General features: G+C 32.6%; 3 protein-coding genes and 1 pseudogene across 5 annotated transcripts in view; 2 read left to right on the top strand and 2 right to left on the bottom strand.

The window, feature by feature from the left end:
* LOC143577518 (glycerophosphodiester phosphodiesterase GDPD1, chloroplastic-like) overlaps nucleotides 1-24268 on the top strand; it is a 112481-nt gene that overhangs the window by 44861 nt on the left and 43352 nt on the right. The window lies entirely within an intron of this gene.
* On the top strand, nucleotides 1642-6762 carry LOC143577509 (actin-related protein 2-like; annotated as a pseudogene). Its single transcript, XR_013143124.1, has 15 exons — nucleotides 1642-1683; nucleotides 2385-2496; nucleotides 2598-2732; nucleotides 2801-2872; nucleotides 2966-3044; nucleotides 3142-3191; nucleotides 3309-3413; nucleotides 3512-3578; nucleotides 3663-3726; nucleotides 4254-4322; nucleotides 4595-4678; nucleotides 4862-4920; nucleotides 5197-5263; nucleotides 5746-5829; nucleotides 6584-6762. The product of XR_013143124.1 is annotated as an actin-related protein 2-like (transcript).
* On the bottom strand, nucleotides 7449-12758 carry LOC143577508 (membrane-anchored ubiquitin-fold protein 4-like). The gene is made up of 3 exons (XM_077061321.1): nucleotides 12613-12758; nucleotides 9061-9231; nucleotides 7449-7659 (listed from the first exon to the last, which is right to left on the bottom strand). Exons 1-3 carry the CDS (start codon nucleotides 12740-12742, stop codon nucleotides 7604-7606), a joined length of 357 nt encoding a protein of 118 aa, XP_076917436.1. The 5' UTR covers nucleotides 12743-12758; the 3' UTR covers nucleotides 7449-7603.
* LOC143577498 (uncharacterized) lies at nucleotides 17617-23056 on the bottom strand. Of its 2 annotated transcripts, none has more exons than XM_077061314.1 (8): nucleotides 22970-23056; nucleotides 22588-22733; nucleotides 21717-21964; nucleotides 20015-20134; nucleotides 19760-19910; nucleotides 18740-18879; nucleotides 18613-18648; nucleotides 17617-18501 (listed from the first exon to the last, which is right to left on the bottom strand). In XM_077061314.1, the coding sequence occupies exons 2-8, from the start codon at nucleotides 22661-22663 to the stop codon at nucleotides 17848-17850; spliced, it is 1425 nt and encodes a 474-aa protein (XP_076917429.1). In that variant the 5' UTR covers nucleotides 22664-22733; nucleotides 22970-23056; the 3' UTR covers nucleotides 17617-17847. The 2 variants fall into 2 exon arrangements, with proteins under 2 accessions (XP_076917429.1, XP_076917430.1); XM_077061315.1 differs by having other exon boundaries at nucleotides 22588-22674; nucleotides 22970-23023.

Here is a 24268-nt window from a genome sequence, read left to right as displayed (position 1 = left end):
CTTTCTACTCTCATCTACTCTCTACCTTTCTCTACCACCAACAAAAGAAAACTAATGATGGGTATATATAGCACCCACAATTCTAATCCTACTCAAACTAGGAATCACAATTAAACTAAACCTTTAATTTATTTAATAATAAATAAAAAGATAACTATGACACCAAGTTATTCAGCTTTGTCCCTGAACTTTGGATCTCTACCAAACCGCCCCTTGAGATCTTCCGTACCACCCTTATACTTTTCGTATTAGTCATTCGGGTCTTTCAAGTTTGTATTGCACCAAGTTTTACAAGATACACGCATCTACATATTTCAAAAAGTTAAAATAAATCCATAAATAATAAAAGGCCCAACAGCTTACAGCCGGTTTGGTTTATGCCTGTTTGAAACCAGCCAACTTGTTTGGTTTAAACGATTGGGTCGATTTCACGATTACTGAATGGATGGCTTTGGATTGAAATAATGTGGGACAACGCCTTTTTCTATAAACATAAATAGCCTATTCAAACATGCCATGCCATTAAGGGCCTCTTTCATCTTGAACAAGTAATTTTGGTAGTTGAATGGTTGATGTTAGTAGAAGTTATGCATAGAAACGCCATATGTAACCTTCAACAATATTTACCCATTTTCTCATTCTATTTTCTAGAATTTTGTTATAAATGAAATGAAAAACTTTTGTGTGCTTTCTGAATTTAGTATTATAAACCCTCACATATTCCTTAAACTTGTTGCTCAATTAACCAATTTCGTCACTCCAAAATCTAACATGTATCTAGTATACAAGTCCATATGTCCCACGATTATGTAATCGAGAAATAGAAATGATCGGGTGAGTCAGTGGCTCGTCAATAATATAAATATTCGCTTCATTTTTTTTAAGTTTATATGTATAAATGTATAAGAACTTTTGAAAACATTTAGGATGAAGACCAAGTTATCATTTTTACTTAGTTACTCAAACGAAAATATTTCCTATTAAAGCGTAATTCGCTTTCAAAAACACTTTCTATAACTAAGTTAATCGACTAATGAAATTAACTCGTTATGCAACGCTAAACATAAACTTATTTTAAAATCATGTATAATTTGATATAAATTAATCTGACATTGTATCGTTATTTGTAATGATTTTGTTTTAACTTCATTTTGAACGGTATTCCTTCAATGAAAGAAAAATCATTGAAAAATGTTTTTGATGCATAATAAATGCTTATCTATTGATGAATATGAATACACCCGAAAAATAAATGGGTAAATTATAATTTTTGTCTATGCAGTTTGTTAAAGTTTGTTATTTCAATTTAATAGTTTAAGATTCACTTTTCAATCCCTCATCTTTCATTTTTGTTGCAATCAGATCCAACCCCGTTAGATTTCTTCTGTTAAGTGAAGGTCATTTTGTATTAGGTGCACGATATAAAAGAATTATGTAAAACCAAACACTAACGGTGTTAACAAGATTGGTTCTAATTGCAACAAAAATGTAATATCAGGGGCTAAAAAGCATATTATTTTAAGTTATTAGACTGAAATAACGAACTTAACAATAAAGCGTAGATACGAAAATCGCAAGGCAGCATTGACATTAAAACCAAAACAAATTTTTTGCAACAAACACAATTGATGGTTTGATCGAATGGACAGCAAGAAGGTCATCGTTTGCGACAATGGCACTGGTGTAAGTAATTAATTAAAACACTTTTTACTTTTACTGATCTGGATCTGTTAATCGAGATCTCTACTATGTATGTATCTATTAACTCATTTTAATTCATTCATTGATCTGCATTTCTTATATTTTAATCATCAAATTCTTACCAGAATTTTAACTATTGATTTTAATTCGGTTTTGGTTTTGCTGTAATAAAAAACTAAAACACCTAACGGAATTTCTAAATTTTTATTTATTATTTTAATTAATTTATAAAAATTTAGTACAGTAGATATGTAGCTCAAATATTTTAGCCAAAATGTATAATAATGGATTATTTATTATTAGTTAACAAAATGATTTAGGACTAAATTCATTATTTTGGGCCTTTTTTTTTTCGGGCCCAAAAATTTTAAACCTCACCGAAACCAAAACGAAAATGAGAAACCGAACTGTTTTCGAAAAACCAAACACTGAAGTTTTGGTTTTAGCCCAAAACCGACACAAACAGAACCGTGCACACCCCTAATTTTAATACACCTCTTGTTTTTTTTTTGTTTTTTTTTTCAAGCAAAAAACCAATACATATTTATACTAAAAATAAAAAAAAGGATCCAATTACAATATAGAGGCAGGTAAGTGGGCAACAAGCTGCGCCGCCACCCCTGTTGTTTCGAAACAAGATATTGCCATCTTTTGTGATTTTATGATTGCTGATTTCAATGCAGTATGTCAAGTGTGGCTTTGCTGGAGGGAATTTTCAGGACGTCGGTATTTCCTTGTGTGGTGGGTAGGCCAACGTTGAGGTACGAAGAAACGCTCACGGAACAAGAGTTAAAGGTGAATATATATGTTTTTAAATAATGCATTGAAATATAACTGTGAGGCATTTCAATTGATATTAGTTATGCAGATGTTTCTTTTGTCTGCGATTGATACAGGATATTGTTGTTGGTGAAACCTGCTTGAACTTGAGGCATCAACTAGATATATCGTATCCCGTCAACAATGGCATTGTGCAAAAATGGAATGATATGGGTCATATTTGGGATCATGTTTTCTATAATGAACTCAAGGTGAATATATGATATGTGTTGATGAATTTGATGTTATCAGAATGATATCAATATGTTATTTTTGGCAGGTGGATCCAACAGAATGCAACATATTGCTTACGGATCCGCCTCTTAATCCTTCTAGAAACAGGGAAAAGATGGTTTGTGATTCTTAAAACTCCTTTTACTTTACGGTCCTCAAAGAATGGCATCGTTCGTTCATAAACTTAAATTAGGATTTATGTTGATTTTAGGTTGAGACAATGTTCGAGAAGTATAATTTTGCTGGTGTCTTCATCCAAATACAAGCTGTTTTAACATTGTACGCTCAAGGTGCTTATAGGGTAAAGGTTTATTTTACAGTCAGTCATTGAGACCTATGTTTGAAGTAAAATTTTATTCACCTTATGTTAACATGATGGTGAAACAGGCTTACTTACTGGATTAGTCATTGATGCTGGCGGCGGTGTAAGCCATGTGGTAAGTAGTTTAATAATCCATGTGTCTAATATTATGGCTGAGTTTAATAACTGAAATTACTAATATAATGAAACAGTTACCATGTGGATATTTTTAACTACTAAAAGTTGTTTTTAGGTTCCCGTTGTAGATGGCTACTCGTTTCCTCATCTTACAAAGAGAATGAATGTTGCTGGGCGCCACATAACATCATATCTTTATTGATTTACTGCTTAGAAGAGGGTGATTTTCTATGCTTTTTTTCAGAAAGTGTTATATTCGTTATATAACTGCACTTTTGCATGTACTGAAACTTGGTAATTGACTTGTTACGTGTAAAGTTATGCAATGAATAAGAATGCTGATTGAGACTGTAAGAGATATCAAAGAGAAGCTCTGCTACATCAGGTAAATGCATGAATGAACATGTTTTTATGACTGTTATTATGAACTTGCAATGTGAAAGTTTTGTTTGATGTATGTTGTTTTCAGTTATGATTACAAAAGGGAATATCAATTAGGACTTGAGACCACCATCCTTGTTAAGAACTATAATGTAAGTTATCTCTATATAGTGTATGTTTGGATTGTCTGGATCACTGGATGTTGGACTATATTTGTTTTTATGGGGAAGGTTCATGTGCATTTTAATCTTAACATGAGAACATAGGAAATAATACCAATTTATAAAAAAATGAGAACGTAAGAAACAATACCAATTACAATACCAATATACATAAACAATGATTTGTAATAACAAAGAAAAAAACTTAAAAATTACAACAAAAGAATCCAAATCAAGAACGAAATAATAACAGCAAATACCAACAAAAACTTATAACAGCAAAAGAAAAAAGAAAAAATATAATAATAACAACAAAATATAAATCAGCAAAATACTTATAACGTCTCATTATCGAAAATTAGCAAATACGAACAAAAAATAACAGCAAACACCTATAAAAATAAACATAATAATAACAACAAATTGGTTCTCACTGTTTTCATGCTAAGAATAAAATGTATTTGATCCTGTTTCTTGTTTTTATTTATATGGTTCTTGATAATTTTAAAATGCATCAGCTGCCAGATGGAAGGGTCATCAAAGTTGGTACCGAACGGTTTCAGGCCCCAGAAGCTCTTTTTACACCGGTGAGTGTTGGTATATTTTGATTTATAATTTTGGATCATTATCATATATTTTTATTATTTTCCTCTTTGTATACTGGATACGTTCACTTGCCAATGTGTGTTCTCTTACGTGCAATGCTTGTACATTTGTGGTGCTGCTTTATTCTCTTATTTACATAATTAAGTTTAAAGTGCATTATTACAATATTATGATAAGTAATGTTATTTTCATTATATCGTTTACCTCTTATACCACCACGAATAGGTAAAGTTTTTTTTTTATTTCTTTTCAGGAACTCATAGATGTTGAAGGAGATGGAATTGCTGACATGGTATTTCACTGTATTCAGGAAATGGATATAGACAACCGTATGATGGTAACGTTTTTAAAATATACTCATATTAACTATGTGTTATACTTGCTGTCAACTTGTTGGTGCATCCATCAATAAGATTCTGCTTGCCATTTCAATTTCATGTTGCAAAAAAAATTAAAATAAAATCATTTTACAAAAGAAAACTTCATGTTATTTACTGTTATTATGTTTATGTTTTTGCAGCTCTACCAGCATATAGTTCTGAGTGGAGGGAGCACAATGTATCCAGGATTACCTAGTCGGTAATACATTAGTATCTATTCACTTTAGATATTCTCTTAACTTTTATGTGATTCAAGCTTTCTATTATTATTATTTTGGCTAATTTCTAAGTTAAAGTTTGGATATTTTCGACACTTTTAAGTTTTAAGAGCCCTTTTACTTCATGAAAAACTTGAGTCACCATGTTTCTTCTATTATCAATTTCAAATTCAGTAACCTTGAGTGTTCATTATTAGTTTTTTTTTTCTTTTTTCTGTTTCATTCAAGGCCTTACTGGAGTTGTACTTCTTGAACAGGCTAGAGAAAGAAATCTTGGATCGTTATCTTGATGTTGTTTTGAAGGGAAACAAAGTTGGACTGAAGGTAATATCCGAAATTTATCGATCATATGCACACAATGTTTCTGTGTTCAGTTACCCATTTCCTCTATGTTTTTATCACTATTTATAAGGTGCAAACAAACGTTGATGAGAACATATTGTAGCTTCATCATTACTGTAGAGACCCAATGAAGCAATAATAAAGTAGATTGGAATATTTGGAAATTACTAAAACAAGTGAATATTAAAGATATACCTAGAAAAATAAATATGAGATTAGATGCTAACAAGCTCTAAAATGTTCACTGCAGGCATCATAGTATACCAGCATATACGTTTCTATCAAATCTTTCTATGGATAAGCATAGGATGTGTTTTTTCTATTTTCAGAATTTCATGCATAAATCCTATCTGGCGGTCAATAATTTTATAAACAACTGTATATTTATTCATTCTGATTATTTTGTATTTCTGTGGTCAGATTCAAGTTTATACTTACTAATTTTCTGTTTATTTATAATGTAGAAATTGCGGTTGCGCATCGAAGATCCACCACGAAGAAAGCATATGGTGTACCTTGTGGGTGCAGTACTTGCAGGAATCATGAAGGTGTCTCTTTTTTTCTTTTTAAAACGGGTCAGATAAAAAAAGTGTGGCAAAAAAAAGGGAAAGGGGGGGGGGGGGGGTGAGTAGGTCGAAAGGGTTAAAACAAGTGCTTTTAGGTGCTTTTGGAGGGGCTTTTTGGACATTTTGCCTCTCCAAAAAGCCATAAGCAATTTCAAGAAGCAATCCCAAACACCCTCTAACTTGATACCTATAACTCACACATTGGTTATTATTAGAAGGAAAATTAGAGAACAAAAGAATAAAACTGTGTTTGCAAGCAACCCAGCAAAATATACAAAGTTGTCCCTTTTATATATAAAGAAGCCAAAAACTAAATGAGTCAAAAATCGCCCATGTTGTATTTTTAATTCATAGAATCTCTGAAATCACTTTATTTGAATTATTAATGGAATCATATTTGACACAATGACTATCTATAATAAAAGTAATTGATTTTTATGGACAAAATGTTCCGGGCCCACCTGACCTATATAAAAAAGATACGTGTTTGATCCGAACTCAGTTTGACCCGTTACCCACCCCACTGATTTTGCCACTTCTAGTCATAAATCACCTAGAACTGTAAAAGGTAGTTAAATACTTTCAGTAAATGAGGAGTTGGAACTTGCAAAGGTTTTATTGTTTGTTTTGTTCTACTATGTGCAGACGAATGTTTTCTGCAAATTATGATTATCTTCATAACATTAGTTTGTGAAACACTGAGATACCATATATTTTTTTTGTTGAATTTTTGCAGGATGCACCTGAGTTTTGGATTAGCAAACAAGATTATCTGGAGGAAGGTGTTGGTTGTCTTAGCAAGTGTGGTTAGGCACAACTTTACACTATATTTTCAATATGTTATTAAACAATAAAATATGAAGAGCTAAGAAGTGGGACATCTTTATCGGTTTTGGTCATTATGTTGATTAATGTTACTGTCTTAACAACATTAGGGGTTTAGATACTCTCATGCTACCTAAAACGTCACAGATCGGATAAATTGTTTCAACTTTTGAGTGCACGGCGGGTGCTGTGGCTTCTTTCATTTGTGCACCATCATAGTGGGTGACTTATTTCGATCTATACCAAAAAGTTAGTTAACATGTGGCTTAAATATTAGATTTAACATGTGTTTAATGGCGTCCCATTGTATTCACTCTCTGTATTATCAGTAAAAACTAAGGTTTCCACATTATTCTACTTCATCTCATCACCTAAAACAGGGATGAAATTTAGGGATTCTACTCAGAACATCTCATTGGAGTCTTAATTCATACCATACCCTTAAATTTGAATCTTGAGCTCAAATTTCAGTGCAGTAAGACCGAACGAGACTGGATTGATCCGAGCTGGCTCATTGAACTTTGAGAGCGAGCCCAAGCCGAAGCTAGCTCGGCTCGCCCTGCAGCCTTACTGCGTTTATTCTAAGGATTATTAGATAGTTTTAATTTTTTCCATCAACTTTGAACACAACAAACGAGCCAACTTTTCCATCAACCGAATCTGTTTTCACTGGTAAACTGAAAATGATCAATTGGTTATGGTGCAACATTCGAGCATCTGTTTGAAACTATATAGAGAAGGCGATGCCTTTCAGATATGGATAGATAAGGATAAAACATAGAAACATTTTACAAAGGTAGCAAAACTTAAAGCAACAATTCATGCATAATAACAATTAACAAGGATGTGACCACCTCTACCAAACACATTATTTTCTCCACTTGGTTTAACAGCCTCAAACTGAACAATCTGAGATAACTTTAAAACTTTCTTACAATATGGTACATGTACAAACGTTCTTCTTTGGATCATCGACGATCTTCTTTTCTGCAAGTTTAAGAAAAGTCAGTATCTGCGTGCTTGCGTCTGCTTATTCCATTTTTATACAGTGGTTTTCTAAGTGTTTGGGATTGTTTATCTGATTACTTGTAAGCGGAAATGCAGTTGTGTATTCCAAAATCCAAACACCCGATATCAATAGAGCTACATGGTTTCAGTATCTTAAATTCTTAATGCATAATATCAGAGATATTGTAGATACGATATATGCATGATTTATCAAATGACTTTGGTCAGACGCTCTATTACTGCAAGAGACTCATGACAGTACACAACAATATTGACAGATTTACCCCCGCCCCACGGGAAATACAATAAAAAGAAAAAGGAAAAAAAAAGTGGTTCTTCAAAACATGAGATTCAAATTAAAGAAATAAAGTCTGAACGCCTTTATTAAAATTGAATTTTCACCTAGAAAATGAGATAAAGTCCCGTTTAGCGTTTGTCAATGTATTATCATCTTTTAGGCCATGTGTAATGGGCGAATTTGGAGGGGTGACAGGAGCGGGGGCGGGAGGATTTTGTCGCCAGAAGGAAAAAAGGAAATATTATTATTATATTCATATGTGTTTATATATATATATATAGGGTAAGGATCCTAAGAGAACCCTTTGCAAATTGAGAACTTTGAGAACCATTTTGGACCACTAAAACACATTTAAAAAAATCATAAAACAAAAAATAATAAAAATTTTAAAAAAGTAAAAAAACCAAAATTCTTATATTTCATTCCGGTTTCATTAAAAAAAATAAAAAAAATAGAAAAAAAAACGTTGTATTATACACATATGTATAATTTTATTTAATCTTTAGTTACGTAATATACACATATGTACAACATCATATATCTTAAATTATACACGTGTACAAAAAAAACATGTAAATGTACATATATGTATGTATTATACATATGTGTATATAATTTAGCTAAACCGAGTTTTTTTTATGAAACCGGGATGATAAAATAAGAATTTTGGTTCTTTTACTTTTTTGATTTTTGTGTTTTATTTTATTTTATGGTTTTTTTTATTTTTGGGTTTTTTGTGGTCCAAAATGGTTCTCATAGTTCTCAATTTCAAAAAGGTTCTCTCATGATCCTGATCCTATATTATATTCATGTGTTTATATATATATATATATATATATATATATATATTACTATTTGTAGCCCCTACACCATTACACCCCAAAAAACAAAAACCTACCCTTTGCTGACTGGGCGCCACATGGCGCAAAACGCCCCATTTTGTAGCCCCTCCACTACACATAGCCTTATGGGAGCTCTAGAGGCAAAATCATGACATTGCATTGAAGAAAATGCATAAAAGAGCAGATAAATACAAGAAAAATATAGCACATACACATTGATGAGAAAGAGGAAAAAATTACCTGTTTTTGCTTTCACTAACGACATTTGTACAACAGCATGCATGGTAATTACCCCTTTCGGAAGCTCCCCAAAAGGTGTTCGGCACTGCCCAACAGTTTTACTGTTTTCCAAAATTTTCCCAGCATTTATCAACTTAACATCATTTGCTGATTTGGGTCCCCCTTTTTTATCTGAAAGAATGTTAACACTTTTGTTCAAAGATAATATAAAAAATCATACGGTGATTCTGGAAGCCATCTTAGAAGGATGTAAGCACATGAATGAGTGCTAAAGAAACAAGGGAAATAAGATGACCGAAACTTGCACTATATCATATAAGAAACCACTACAGAATGGATTCATTTACAACAAGATATGACTAAACACAACATAAATCATTAACCTCAGAACAGCTGCAATTAATCATCAAGCATTTATTTTGATAAAACATAGTATCAGAGATTGCTATTCAGAAATAAGAGCCCTTGTGCAAGTTTATACTTATCCTATAAATGATTTGTAATTTATAGTCAAGGGATTCTGGATGTTAGGCCAGAATTTATGAAATAAGAAAGCACGAATATCTGCTCAGTAAGACAATACGAGACTTTTAACGGGAACAAAGAGAGTTGCTATGGATTCAACAAGAAACTTCATTATTCTTTTGCTAACTTGGAACCAAGGTTTAAAAAGGCGGAAACGCGCCTCGAGGCGTAAGCCTCAAAACATAATTATATATATATATATATATATATATATATATATATATATATATATATATATGTTTAAGTTCAAGAAAGAAATCAAATTATTGCAAGAAATGAGAGAAATGAATATGAGGCACTAGTTTTATTTTAGGTTTTAAATATTTAAAAATAAATAAAAAAGATGTAAATGCAACAATAAATGCACTCTCTCTCTCCGATTAATACAACTAATATAACCATAATAAATCTCTCTCTAATTAATATATCTAACTAATTTAACTATAATACTTAAAAAGATAAAAACACTACTTTAGTTCTATTTTTTATTTACATATTCTTCATTTTATTCATATATTAATATTCTTTATATTAAAAAATAATTTCCACTCAATTTATTAGCATGTTTTTTAACACTAAATATCAAAACATAATATATATTTTTTTTCAGTTGGTATGTCTATAAAAATTATTGTCATAAATAATAATAAAAAAATATCATACAAATGTGTCCATTAAATTTAAACAATAAATATACAACCTACACAAAGTTATATAACCTACACTTGTTTTGAGCGATAAAAACGTACAACATACAAAAAGCATACAACTTACATATGTAATTCGACATCAACAGTTATATTAACTACACAAAGTACACGTATCCTATACATGCGTAGGTTATATGTTTTTTTATTCTTAGAACAAGTGTAAGTTATATGTTTTTGTGTAAGTTGTATATTTTTTATTGACATTTAATGTAAACAAGTGTAAGATAGTTTTTTGTATTATTCATCACAATGTAACTACGTGTTAATGGATATTGATATGTTGAGTTTGAAGAAATTGGTTTTGAATAAAAAGAAATTAATGTATAAATAAATTGTATTTGTTTTAACATTAAAAAATAAAAAAATGTATATATAATCTATATACTATATAAATAATGTTAGTTTTATAACTTCTATGTAAAAGTTTATAAGTTTATGGACCGAATATAAACTACTGAAGATAAACAGGCTAAATGTTAAGGTACACAAACTAATTTTCCACTTTTTATGTAAAAGTTCACAACTTTTAGGAACTAAATGTAAACTTGTGTTAGATAGAAGGTTAAATATTAAAATACCGATACTTTTTTAATCCTAAAAGAATAAAACGCTTCTTCACGCAGCATCTACTTCTTCCAGCAGCCACTCTTCTAAATTCCCGATAGGTTTCCGGCATGCTCCCAGCGCCGGAATTAGCCATTGGAAGTCGAGAAGTGCCTTGTAGCTCCATTAATACCATATTCAACAAAAAAAAGTCCAAAAAAAATGGCATATTTTACAACTTCTAGTGAGGCTTAAGCCTCACCGCCTCGCAAAGGTTGAGGCTTAGGTTTCAGTATACCCTTATGAGGCTAAGCCTCTAAGGCGTTTTTCCACCGAGGCGTATCCGCCTTTTTAAACCATGCTTGGAACTAAGGGTGGCAACCTTGACTCAAACCATTTCAAATGGGTCAATTTGGGTTGTTTTAAAATTTAAATGGGTTGACTTGGGTCATAGATTTTAATTAAATAGGTCAAAATGGGTCACTTGAAATTTCACATTCTTATTTTCGGGTCAAATTGGGTCGACAAATTTAACTATATGGGTCGATGTGGGTTACTGTCTTAAGGAAAAGTGGCATGTTCGGGCTGAAACGGGTTTTAGATTGGAACGAGATCGGTTTAGGTTTCGGCCCGGATCAGGTTTCGTGCCGACACGAGTTTTAGCACTGAACGGGTTGGGTTTCGGTTTCTTTCGAGTTTTCATACTGAACGGGTCGATTTTGGTTTTTGTTTCGTTTTCATCGACTCTTCAGTTTCGGTTAATTTGTCGGGTTTTTTTTATGAGCGAGGACAACGGCGAAAACATTTTAGTTTTTTTACATTTTTCGTTTTTTATTTATATTTTGAGTTACGATTTTTTTTATTGTTTTTTTAAAATTTTTTTTAGGCGTTTTGATCTTAATAAAAACCCTCAAAAAAATTAAAAAAAAATAATAAAAAAATCATAACTCAAAATATAAAACAAAAACAAAAAAAAGTAAAAAAAATAAAACGTTTCATCCGCTGTCCTCGTTTAAAAAAAACGACAAATTAACTGAAACTGAAAAAGTCGACGAAAACGAAACAAAAACGTGCTGAAACAAGCTGTTAAGTGCTGAAACGAACTGAAAAATCGCTTAAGCGAGCTGTTAAGTGCTGAAACGAACTGAAAAATCACTTAAACGAGCTTTTGCTGTAACGTGTTGAAAACGTGCTGATTCGTTGGTCCAAAAAAAAATGACTCGAAACCCGTTTTGACCCGTTCTAACCCGAACCTGTTGACCCTAACCCGTTCCGACCCAAACCAAAACAACCCTTTTATAAGTGACCCGTTTCGACCCTAACCCGTTCCGACCCATGACCCGTTTCGACCCAACCCAACCCATTTGCCACCTCTACTTGGAACATATCTCCATTATTAAACAGGAACAAATTGCACACAAACCTTGACACTATGTCACTAGGCCATACTTTAGAGCTTGTCAGGCTGCCACCTATTTTTGGCCGATTAGGACCGCCTAGCGCGATTAATTGTCCAATTAGATTCATCACGATATTTACAACCATGTGATTGAATTAGGCCATGTTTGGGATTCCTTATTTGCACCTCCTTTTGACTTATTTAAGTTGTTTTGATAAGTTAATCCTTAACTTATCAAAAACTCTTTAAAAAGTCACAAATTACCCAAACACCTTTTTAACTTATATAAGTTAATAAGTTATAAGGAGGTAAAAATAAGGAATCCCAAACCATGTACAAAAGAGTAAAGGACATGCAGACCTAAATCTGGCTAACCTTTGGGCCATTCGGCAACAATTCGTTCCTTGAGCATGGCAACGGTGGAAGCCGGGGAGTATCGAAAGGGACCGATATCCGATCCATCAAGCAGTCGAAACTTGAGCTCCAAAAGATCTTCCTCCGGCATTTGCAACAACAACAGCAGCAGCAGCAGCCTATAATATAATATCAGCTTAATTTATGTAACCCTAGGATTACACCTTTCCGCAAATCACTATAATACTGTTTCTTTCAAAATTAACAAAACCTGCAGCAATAAGTTAAATTACAACAAATAAATAATATCAAGGATCAGTCAATCAGGAAAAAATTAGATAAAGTAAAAAAGTAAAATATAAAAGGTGGATGAGATGTTTACCTTTGAATTGCAGTGATATGAGTAAACCTATACCCAATATCGAGGGGAGGTAACTGGTGATGAATGTGAATTTGAATGGGAATTTAAACACACTTTCTTTTCATTTTCATTTTCATTTTCATTTCAACTTTTTAGCTTTTGAATTTGAATGAATGAATACGGTCAATTTTATGCTGCTTCTTCAAATAAAACTTAGATTTAAACTTTTTTTTTCATACCCTTTCATTTGTTTTGTCCATGACACGTAAGATTTGCCTTCATCATATATGTGTTTTAAATTTCTTATTTTCATCAACTTATAATTTATAAAATTTTTGAAAAGTTAATAAGGTGTTTAGTAAACTATAAGGTCTTATAGATTTTAATTAACTTATGAAAAAAGCAAAATAAAAGGGTTTTGAAAGTTAGAATTATGTAACTATTAACTTAACAGGTTTGAGTTACCTATTACATTCCTCTAACCTTAAAAACCCATTACACTCTTTTTAAAAAAGAAAATCTTTTTAGTTATTTTGATTTTCCTCAACACATAAGCTAATCCAAACATTTAAAAAAAAATTAAAATCCATAAGTTAATAAGTTTTTAAATAAGCAATCTCAAACACACCCTTAACATCATCATTCAACTAAGGGTAAACACTATTCTACTTGTTTTGTATTTTCTCATTTTTTTAAAAAGAAAAGTTAATATAATTTATATTTAATGTTTTTAATATAAATCATGTGTAAAAATTTTAATAGTCTTTCAAAAAGAATTATATTTATGTAATTATCATTAAATAAAATAAAAAAATTAAAAATTTACATATAAAATGTAACATACCACAAGGTCCACAACCACATCTTCTTTCATCATCCTCTCCAATATGGATCCACAGGCATCTTCCTCTCAAGCCTCCTTTTTACTCCTTTTTAGCAACACTTCTTCCAGCTTAAACAACAAACATAAATCTCCCTTTAGGTAGTCCTTTGTGGTTGCGATGGCGACTAGATCAACGTGTTATTGTTGCAAGAGAAGTTCCTATCGAAATTCACTATGAATCTTTGGAGACCTATTATGAGATTTATGGACACTATCTAATAGTAAGAAGTATAAAAAAAGAAATTCTTTATATATATATTCGAACCACTCTTGGTCATATTTCTCTTTATCGAGAAATAGAATTAGAACAAATTTGTCTCAATTGTATCTGTCAATATGGAATTTAAAAAGGAACAATTTCAAGAATTTGATAATTTATACTGATCATATAGAAAACATTAAAAAACTGTCTGGAAAAACTGTTTTTGAAGAAGAAGATTTAGTGAGAAAATATGAACGTCTCCCCCAACATTTTCAAAAATTTGGTCAGCTTGTCAGACTTCTTTTACACGTGTCAATATATAATTGGTTTAGAATACTCGTCGAAACTTTTCTCAAAAAGTCATCCTGTTCCATATTTTTTGGTCCATTTTAAAGATTTGTAAGCCAAGTACAATTTTCTCTCTCTTTAAAAGGGTTATATTGACATTTTTCTCTCCTTTTAAAACGGCTATTGACAATTTTCTCTTTTACTTTACCGTGGAAAACATATTGCTTGAAAGACGGAGAATCAATATATATTTTATTAAAAATGAATTTTATGTGGGTTGGTTTTTGGTTATAAAAAAAATTGGAGGAAAAGTAAGTTTTGGCGGTGGGCGTTGTCAGGAAATGACGTAGTGGAGTCAAGAGGGTAACATGTCTGGCCTGCCAACCGTTAAATACCTTTGACTAATCATTCCACCATCCCCCTAAAATACATTACTCGTTTTAGAAATAAATTATAATACTATTTACAACAACAATAATATACATCGAGAAAATCTTTATTGTATCATTTTATGTTTATTTATTACTGTAACAAACACAATAATAACAAGGTCTTTTTAAGTTTCATGTCGAAAACAACAAATATCGTAAAGACAACTAAAAGCTAGAGAACAAACAACAAACTTAAGAATTATGACATAAAATTACATCAATCTTTTCATAATTGTAAGTTTGTTTTTTTGATTCATAGATATCGGAAAGATTTAATGCATTTGACCGTTTTGAATATAGCTGTATTCATAGTTTTTCAAACACACCAAAATATTGTGACAATGACCACACATAACACCTTGTTTTTGTGTTGACCAAGATTGTTAGTTTCATACATCAGAAGCAAGTCTCGCGTCGAGAACACATAGATTGACGGAATTTGAAACCAGCTGTTTTTTTCTTTGACTGACGGTATTATATTCACAAGACGATATAATATCGTAATTAAAAAAATAGAAATGAATATGATACCTTTTGTTTTTAGTAACATTTTTATTTAATTTATTTGAAACTAGACAATCATCATCATCATCATCATCGTACTCAGTATATCCCACCAATAGCAATGCTATGGTAGGGTCTGAGGAGGGTAAGATGTAGACAGCCTTACCTCTATCCCATAGGGATAGAGAGGCTGCTTCCGGTGAGACCCCCGGCTCGATAGTAGTTTTGAATCAAGCCTTGGACATAAGACACATAACACTCAATCCTCGGGACACCGGCTGATTGGTGCATGTGCCCTTGTCTTTCGGCTATCAACGCCACCACATGATGCCTGATTAACCTTCCGCCACTTTTAACGTTATTTTCACGTGATTAGTAAAATAACGTCAAAATTAGTGCAATTTTACTTTTGCCCACCCAAGGGTTCACACATATATACATTATATGTGCGCACCGCAAGCAGGGCGTTGAAACTAGACAATGATAAAACTTATTTTACTATTTAGTGAATTATTTGAATATCACCTCATATTTCAAGTAAGTTAATCACTAAATAATAATTAAAGTTATATATGTTTTAGTTGTCTCGCTTTTAACTTTAAAAGATATTAATATTTATTTATGAAGAGTATGCTAGATTGGAACATCAAATAAAAACTTGTGACTCTAAAAGCCAAAAAGAAAAATTAACTGATTTTAGTGAAAAGCTTTACGAACTTAATAATTATCAAATGAGTTTTTCTTTGTCTAGTGTATAAACAATTTTTTCCTCTTTTTTTTGCTATAATACTACTGTTTAGGTTATCCGTTTAGATATTTAGTTTCATTTGTAATAGTTTAGACAAAAATATACTAAATATTAGAAAAATTAACATATACTCGTTTTATTTTTTTACATAAAATCATTGTATATATAAATCGTTGTGACAGGATCCGACCAATTTTAATATAAACCAGACAATGCACATATTTAAATGCTATTAATAATTTCAAAAAGATTAAATGCTCACATACATTTTCTCATGGGTGAAACTACCAAGTATGTGTGGGTTTAGTTCGGTACGCAAAATCCTTAAGTACCCGATCAAGCAAATGATGAGGGAGGAATAAGGAGCTACAATACAACCAATAATGCGGGTGTATCTTTAGATAAAATGGAACACTAGAAACGAGATCGTGTTTAATCAAAGAAGGTGTCCGATTGGTGGGGGTGTTAAATCGTATCCATTCATATGGGTGAAAAAGCGCAGTGAAAGGACAAGTTTAGATTGAGAATTATGGTGCAAATTTAATTATGATAACTTTCCATTGTATGTTTGTGTTGTAGTCGGTTGTAGCTCGTATTTCTTGTTTCTCATGTACTTTTTGGGCCTCTTGCTCCTCCTTGCTTGCTATTTCTTTGGTTTTTTATAAAATTTGGCATTCAAATATATAAAATTAAATAAAATAACCTTTAAAAAAACTTTGCTTTTTCTCCACTAGGAAAAGTGCGACCTTGATTTGTGGCTCCTGTTCAACTTTCAAAAGCAATGTTTGCAACCGAAAAGCCGTTGTTGAATTTAGGGTCATACATCCTTGAATTTAGGGTCAGACATCCGGTTTCTTTATGGATAATTTATATTAAAAATATACATATAATTGAAGACCAAAAAATGAAACAACAAAATTATCTTTTGATTGAAATTAAAGTGTCAACAAAATTAAAACCTAGAGTAAACCTCACATGAAGAATAGTAAAATCTTTAAACAATTACTTTAAAAAATAGCAATTCCAAATTTCCAATCAACAATCAGTCCGAATCAAAGAATATTTTGATTTCAAACTGATTAAATTGAATCAAAACCAAACCGATTAACCGAATGGCAAATTCAGTTTCCCTCGAAACCAAATTGTTTTTCAATTTAGTTTTTGGTTACAGAAAAATGGTTCCGAAACAAACTGGATGAACCGAATGTCTCATTTAGCTCAATTCAATCACAACTTTAGTATAATCTTATCCAACCAAACATAACCCAAAAACAAATAATGGTAAATGAAATTTTCAAAAATTATTCAGTTTATTTGATCGAAAACTAAAAACAAAAACCAAATTCAGTTTTTCATTTGGTTTTGATATTCATCCACAACTTTAGCATTAGCATGATCTTATTAAGCCGAACACAACCAAACTAACAAATAATGGTACATGAAAAGTTTAAAAATTATTCGATTTATTTGTTCCAAAACTAAAAGCCAAACCAAATTCATTTTTTATTTGGTTTTGAACTTCCTGAATTCGGTTCGATTTAGTTTTCATTTCCGACTAAAAAAAACTTGAAAACAAAGAAACCGAAAACCGAACCAATTAGAACCAGTTAACACCGAATTTTCTTCAACTGGTTACCCTCAAAAGACACTGAACTACACTAGGATACAAACAAAAGTCACTACACAAAAAAACACACATAAAAATCTATTCAACTAAAATAAAAAAAACAACTCCAAATCTCTCATCTCCTTTACTTATGTATCATTTAAAACACATCTAAACAGTGTGCAAAAATCTATCATGCATTAAACTCCATCTCTTCTACATATCTGGTTACTCTACTGCCTAGGCGCCATTGGCATGGCTGATTGCTGACTGTAGAAAGTACCTTCTATCTGATAATTCTGGTAACCCTCTGGCAGTGAATATGCAGAAACACCATTAACTGGCGGCCCTACAGTTGGAAATCCAGACATGGGAGGTGGTGGCGGTTGGATTATGCTATGTCCATACTGTATCCCCCCTGTCCCTGTCGTAGACTGCATGAATTGGGTAGCTGGATATGGCTGCACTGGCGGCATTGGCTGCTGAGGTGGCGGAGATGACGGTGGTGGTGGTGGTGGTTGCTGGTCAGGTGGAGGCGGTGGTTGAGCATTCTGAGAAGATGGAATGTAAATTTGAGGTTGGTCAGTATTGATCTTGGGTTTCTTCTGTAACGGGTAATCATTTGCGGGCGAGTCTTTAAGTGAATTCCCGATTACGCCCTCGGATGCGAGGGATGAGAGGACATATGTGAGCATCTCTGCAGAGGATGTGGATGCTGTCAGCTTTGCCGCCATTGCAGCCGCCGCGGATTTAGTATCATCGAATTGAGATGCCTGTCGGGTGTACATCACGGGAGCAGACTGTTGCTCTGGTTGAGACTGACTGCCATCAGGGGTAAGCAATTGCCTGCAGATGTTATCAGCCTTTTCTGATTGACTATGTGCAGCCTGAAAGCACAGGAACATGATATTACATTATTACCAACAAAAGTTTAAGGCTAAGTCTATAAATTAACTGAACTAACTTGATTATTATTCAAAAAGTAAAGAGTAACCTACCTTAAGTTGACTGCGGATTAGGTCAAGCTTCATTTCCTGAAAACAAGTGATAGAAGCTCTATTTAAATTAAAGGAAAAATAATGTACACATGTTCTAAATAATACTAATTTGAGGATACCAACAAACCTGTTCTTGAAGTGCGTCCCTCAGATAAGACATAAGATTTGCTCTTGATGATTCAACAGCTGTAAGTTGTTCAATACAGTCCCTCAATGTAGCATGCTGCCCCTTTAGCTCATCCACGACACCTGGTCCATTTGCTTTTGCTGATTTGAAGAAAGAAAGAAAATACCACACATGTTATTGTTTCCAATTTGAGGAGTTGATAATCAACAAGTAAGACAGGGATAAAAGCCACCAAATTATTCAACCATTTTATTAAGACCGCCCCCAAATATGAATCTATAGTCGTTTACTCATTTAAAACAAATTCCAGCCAGAAACATGTCAATGAGTGATGATAAACATTCCCTTAAAAAGGTTTTAAAAGGCAAATTCTTGTGGTAAAATGTCAAAAAGAGGAGGGGGGGGGGGGGGGGTGATATGCTGGATTTGAATATAAGTCCCTGCACTTTGTTTTTTCATGGTTAAGTCGCTAAACTTATATCAAGCTCAAAAAAGGTTATATCATATAAAGTTTTAAGAGACTTAATCATGCAACAAAGGAGCTATTTTTTTATTTTATTGTCAAGTTTAGAGACTTATTCACGCAAAAATGACATATATGTAAGCATTTAAGTCCTCAGGCTATTTTATTGACTTATTAGAAGTTCAAAGAGGCAATTAACTAATTATGTAAAAACAAAGTCAAAGGAGTTACTGATAAATTCAGCAAAAGTTCATAGGGTTTTTTTCCAACATTTACCCAACATGTTAATCGGTTAAGATCGTTGTATTTTCAAAAACTTAAGGGCACTTCCGTCATCAACATGTTTTTGGCCAGAATTAGTATAAATTAAACCTACACAGCAATTTCGATATATGGACGGCCATGATGAAAAACATTAGATAATTTGGAAGCCTCCACAAACAATATCCCAGAAAGGGTAAAAAGCTGCTGGTAACATATTTAAAAAAATTTACTAATCAAATTCAACAAGATATAATTAGAAAAAACTGAAAATTAAAGATGGGAGAGAAATTAACCAGATTTAATGTCCCTGGCAATTTCCTTGACCACTTTTTCAACAGAACCACTGGCATTCCTGCATTTGCTAATTACAGCATCTTCATTAACTTGTCCAGTAAATATAGTTTGATACCCAGAAACTATCTTATCCAATGAACTTCCAGCAGGCTGTTTCACATTAAAACAAAATAATAAGATTTAACATTAAAAAAATGCTGGAGCTTTATTATTTCATACAGTGATATGCATAATAAAAGAATAAAATCAATCACCAATTTTGATCCTAAATGCTTCCCATTTCTGTTATTAGTTTCGCGATGCCTGCCTACAAGCTCTTCCTTGAGAACTTGCCCTCGAGAACCAAAAACCTTTCTTTCATCCAAAATGTTGACCTGCGGGCAGGAAACAATAAATTTAAATTAAATATTATAAGCAATGTTTCACTCCTTTTTAAAGGGTTTACAGAGTGAAAGCAAGACGATAAGGAATAGAATATAGCTAAGCATTTATTAATCATCAGATTTAATTGTAAGTGGGTTGGTGTGGGATAAGATCTATCACTAACAGGGTAGGTGGGCTAAGCTAAAAGATGTAACCAGAAAAGAGAAAAACGTGTCAAACAACTTGCAAGTCATCCAAATTTGAAGCGAATTCAAATACATAAAAAACTTCCTAAAAAGTTGAAAAAAAAAGTTGAATTATTTTTGTAATAATAAAGCTTTTGTGATTTTCATAGTGTAATACTGTCTATGAAATACATTAAAGAAAATGTGTGGGTCAACCCAGCCCAACCCTAGCTGTTTCGACCAGCACAAATTACAGATTTTACTAAAAGAAAGATTATCAGCAATTCAGTATACAGAAAAGTATATTGTCCTACATTTTAAAGGAAAACATTTCTTTTTTCATCATAAAAACTCTAACATGCATCAAAGACAGATACAGGGCCCCGGAAATGAGAAGTTTATAAATAAAGGATTAAGAATATAAGTTTTTTTTTCCTATTGAACATTGGCAAAGATATAATACACAAACTAGAGATATATGCATCAAAAAAGGTGCCCTACATGTTACATGAACCGCAGTATGGCACTGTGGCCTAAAAACATTTAACATAAAACTGCAACCCATTACCATATATGGTTAATTCCTCGGTTCTTCCATTTGCTATTGGGCCACAGCTTACATTTACACATTTACAGAATTCATATTTCCCAATAAGTTAATTAAAAATGTATGCTTTACATTTTGTATATATACATAGAGATGTTCTTCAGCATCCAAGTCATTATAAATTTTCTTGCTTTGGAAAAACAAAAAAAAACACCAACAATTCTCATCATACTTTCATTTGTACATCTGAGTCGTTAAAAGATGGAAATTTGTCCCATCTAGGTCATTACTAGGGGTGTGTAAACGAGCTAAGCTGCTCGTAAGCTATTCAAGATCGGCTCGCTAAAAACTCGAACTGAGTCGAGCTTAAACGAGCCCAGGCCTAAAAATAAGCTTGTTTAATAAACGAGCCCAAGCCCGAGCTTTGCATATCAAGCTCAAGTAGGCTCATAAACCTACATGAGCCAAGTTACTTGTGAGCTACTCAAAAGATCGGCTCACTAAAAGCTTGAGCTTTAGAAATATAGCTCGAGACAAGCTTGAGCTCTCATAGGTTTAAACAGCCAAGCTCGAGCTTAGGCGAGCTCGGACTTGGCTCAGCTCGTTAACATCTCTAGTACTCATTACAGTAATACAAGGTACGTTACTGATGAGCCAACCAGAACAATAACTAAGTTTTAGGTCCACATAATGACCCAAATGGTAAAATCACCATAATGACCCAAATTAAATAAATCTTTTGATGAAAAGTACAGTGGCTAAAATGGAACAAAACTGAAATGACTTTGGTATTTTACACCAAAAAAAAAAAAAACTTAATATAATTTTAAGATGGTGAGCATGGAGAATAAAAGTGCATACCAGGCGTAATGCAGAATTTCTTCCAGATTCATCTCCATTATCAATGACATCACGCAGTGCATCTGGAAGAACCTTCCAGAATTCAGCAACAAATTCTGAACCCTTCCGCCTGCTATTCTGCAAAATATCATTTGCAAGATAGAGAAAAGCCAGGCGCTGATCACGCGGGGAACAATGAAACTGTCTAGCCCATGTTTCCACAACTTGTTTTGCCTTGTTCATATGAAAAATGCACCAGTGTGACAGAGCTATATCTCATTAAGGATAACAGAAAATCACTTTATACATGAAAATGAGTTAATAAAAGCCACAGTTTTGACCCATTTCTAACATATCAAACCAAAAAAAAATTACGCACATAAACCCAACTCGTCAAATAAGTCAGAAGTTGCCCAAAAGTGTAGCTTTATGCATAAAACCTCTTGAATCATTCTAATAAAAAAATCAGATTATTATCGAAACAATATAAAGTACAAACATTATAATCATGTTTGACACACCATTCGTAGAGAAAAAAAGAGTTACGGTCCAACCCAGCCCGACCTGTTCTGCCCATACCATTACCGGTACTGACACGCCACCTGACCCACCCATTTTCCTATTTCCAGAATTAAACATAAACCAGCAACCTATTAAGTACCAATCCAAAAACATTGAAAATACTATAAAACAAACAAACAAAAAAATGAGAGAAAAAAAATAAAGTTTTGAACTTTTAGAAGAAACCATATGTCAATTTAAACCTGGTAAACATCAGTTATAGAACAACCATCAGTTATTATTCTTTAAAAGAAGTTAAAAACAGAATTGCATGAAAAGAAATATTTAAACAAATACAATTGAAAAAAAAAAATAGAATTGAGAAGGATACTCTCAATGCTTTGCTGTGAGCTGTTGAGCTTGCTCAGCTTCTCAACCAAAATCTGTGGATTAAAAGTACTCCCCATTGTTTCTGCCACTAAATAAAAAAACTCTTCTCAAACACAGTCAGCCTTCACAACACAATAAACAAAGAACCTGTAATTCATAAAGCAGTTGCATCCATAGTTAATTAACAATTTTAAAAAGCACATAACTGAATTCATATCCATTGTAATTGTAATTAAACAACAGCATTTTTGGGCCAAATAGAATAGGACGTGTGACTAAAGCGTAAGCATAAGGAATCAATAAATTGAGAACGCCAAAGCAAGGAATAAAAGAACAAGTTGCAGTAACTTGAAAGAGTAAATAGTGTTAACGAACTAACTAACCTGATTATTGAAGAAAAGAATGAATTAAGCGGTGATTGTGCAGGAGGGATCGTCTAGATTATTATTATTATTATTATTATTATTATTATTATTATTATTATTATTATTATTATTATTATTATTATTATTATTATTATTCTCCATAAAACGAACGAAGGAAGGAAGGAAGGAGTTAGGGCTTTAAAGGATTGGACCGTTTTATAACTGAAATTGAATTGGGGAAATTGAGGGATTGTCAGGGGAGAAGAGAAAAGAAAGCGACCGAATGAGAACGAGGTGCGAGTTTTGGAGTCGTATCGAGTTTTGTGGAGAATGGAGATAACCTCCACGACGGTGCTAGGGTAGAGTTTTGGGAAAAGAATCCGAACCGAACCGAACCGAATCGAAAATTAAACTGAAACTGAACTTGTTTGAAACTGATTATGAATCAATTAGATGATTTTAGGTTCGGAATTGATCTATAATTCTCTCTACTGAAACCGGCTAAACCTGCTAAAAAACTGATTGTAAAGAAACCCGTTTTTAATTTCAACATGAACCAAAACCCGTTCGGTTTTGAATTTTGTTGACCAGACCGATCCGGTATAAGGTTTGAAACACGTGAGGTCATTGAAGGTATAATAATAACTATGTTTATTGATCATCAATGTAATTGAGCTGATTTTTTGTTACGTTGGTTAAAATCTCTGTGGCAAAACCGAGCCAGAAACTTGAGCTCGAGCTTGGCTTGGTTTAAACCGAGCTAGCTTGATTTGATTTGACTCGGTTTATAATAAAATTAATAAATTTTAACCAAACACAAAATAAGTTCTTAATGAGTTCAACCTATACAAAATACATAACGACTTTAACTGAATACAAAATAAGTTAAAGATAATAGATAATCACATAAATTTGATACTGGTTAAGATCATTAGCATTTGAGCCATCCCACTAGAACAGTAATGCATGGTGTCAACATTCAATAACCTATTAGTGAAGTAAAAACTTGTTTGTATGTCATTGACCTTTGGATGTAATGTTTATGATTATGAAATTATGATTGCTAGAAATGGGTAAAATTATCGATGCATGGTGTCTTCAACAGAATGCGAGTTCGCTAAAATTGATGTCAAAATCAAATGTTTTCCGTACCTTTCGATGTATGGGCTTTCCATGTGTTGTCTAAGAGTTGCCGTGGGATATCCGACATTATATATGTATGTTTTCTTACAAACAAGATGTAGTTGTGACGGTGCCTAATGGAGCATTCAAGATACTACGTATATATAGTATCAACTAAAACCTATGAACATAGAC

The sequence above is a fragment of the Bidens hawaiensis genome, unplaced genomic scaffold (genome assembly GCF_021521415.1).
Source record: "Bidens hawaiensis isolate Kalapana, Puna unplaced genomic scaffold, B.hawaiensis_p1.1 tig00028714_1, whole genome shotgun sequence".
Lineage (NCBI taxonomy): Eukaryota > Viridiplantae > Streptophyta > Magnoliopsida > Asterales > Asteraceae > Bidens > Bidens hawaiensis.
The sequence above is the reverse complement of the archived record's forward strand: the minus strand, read 5'-3'. Positions and strand labels throughout refer to the sequence as shown.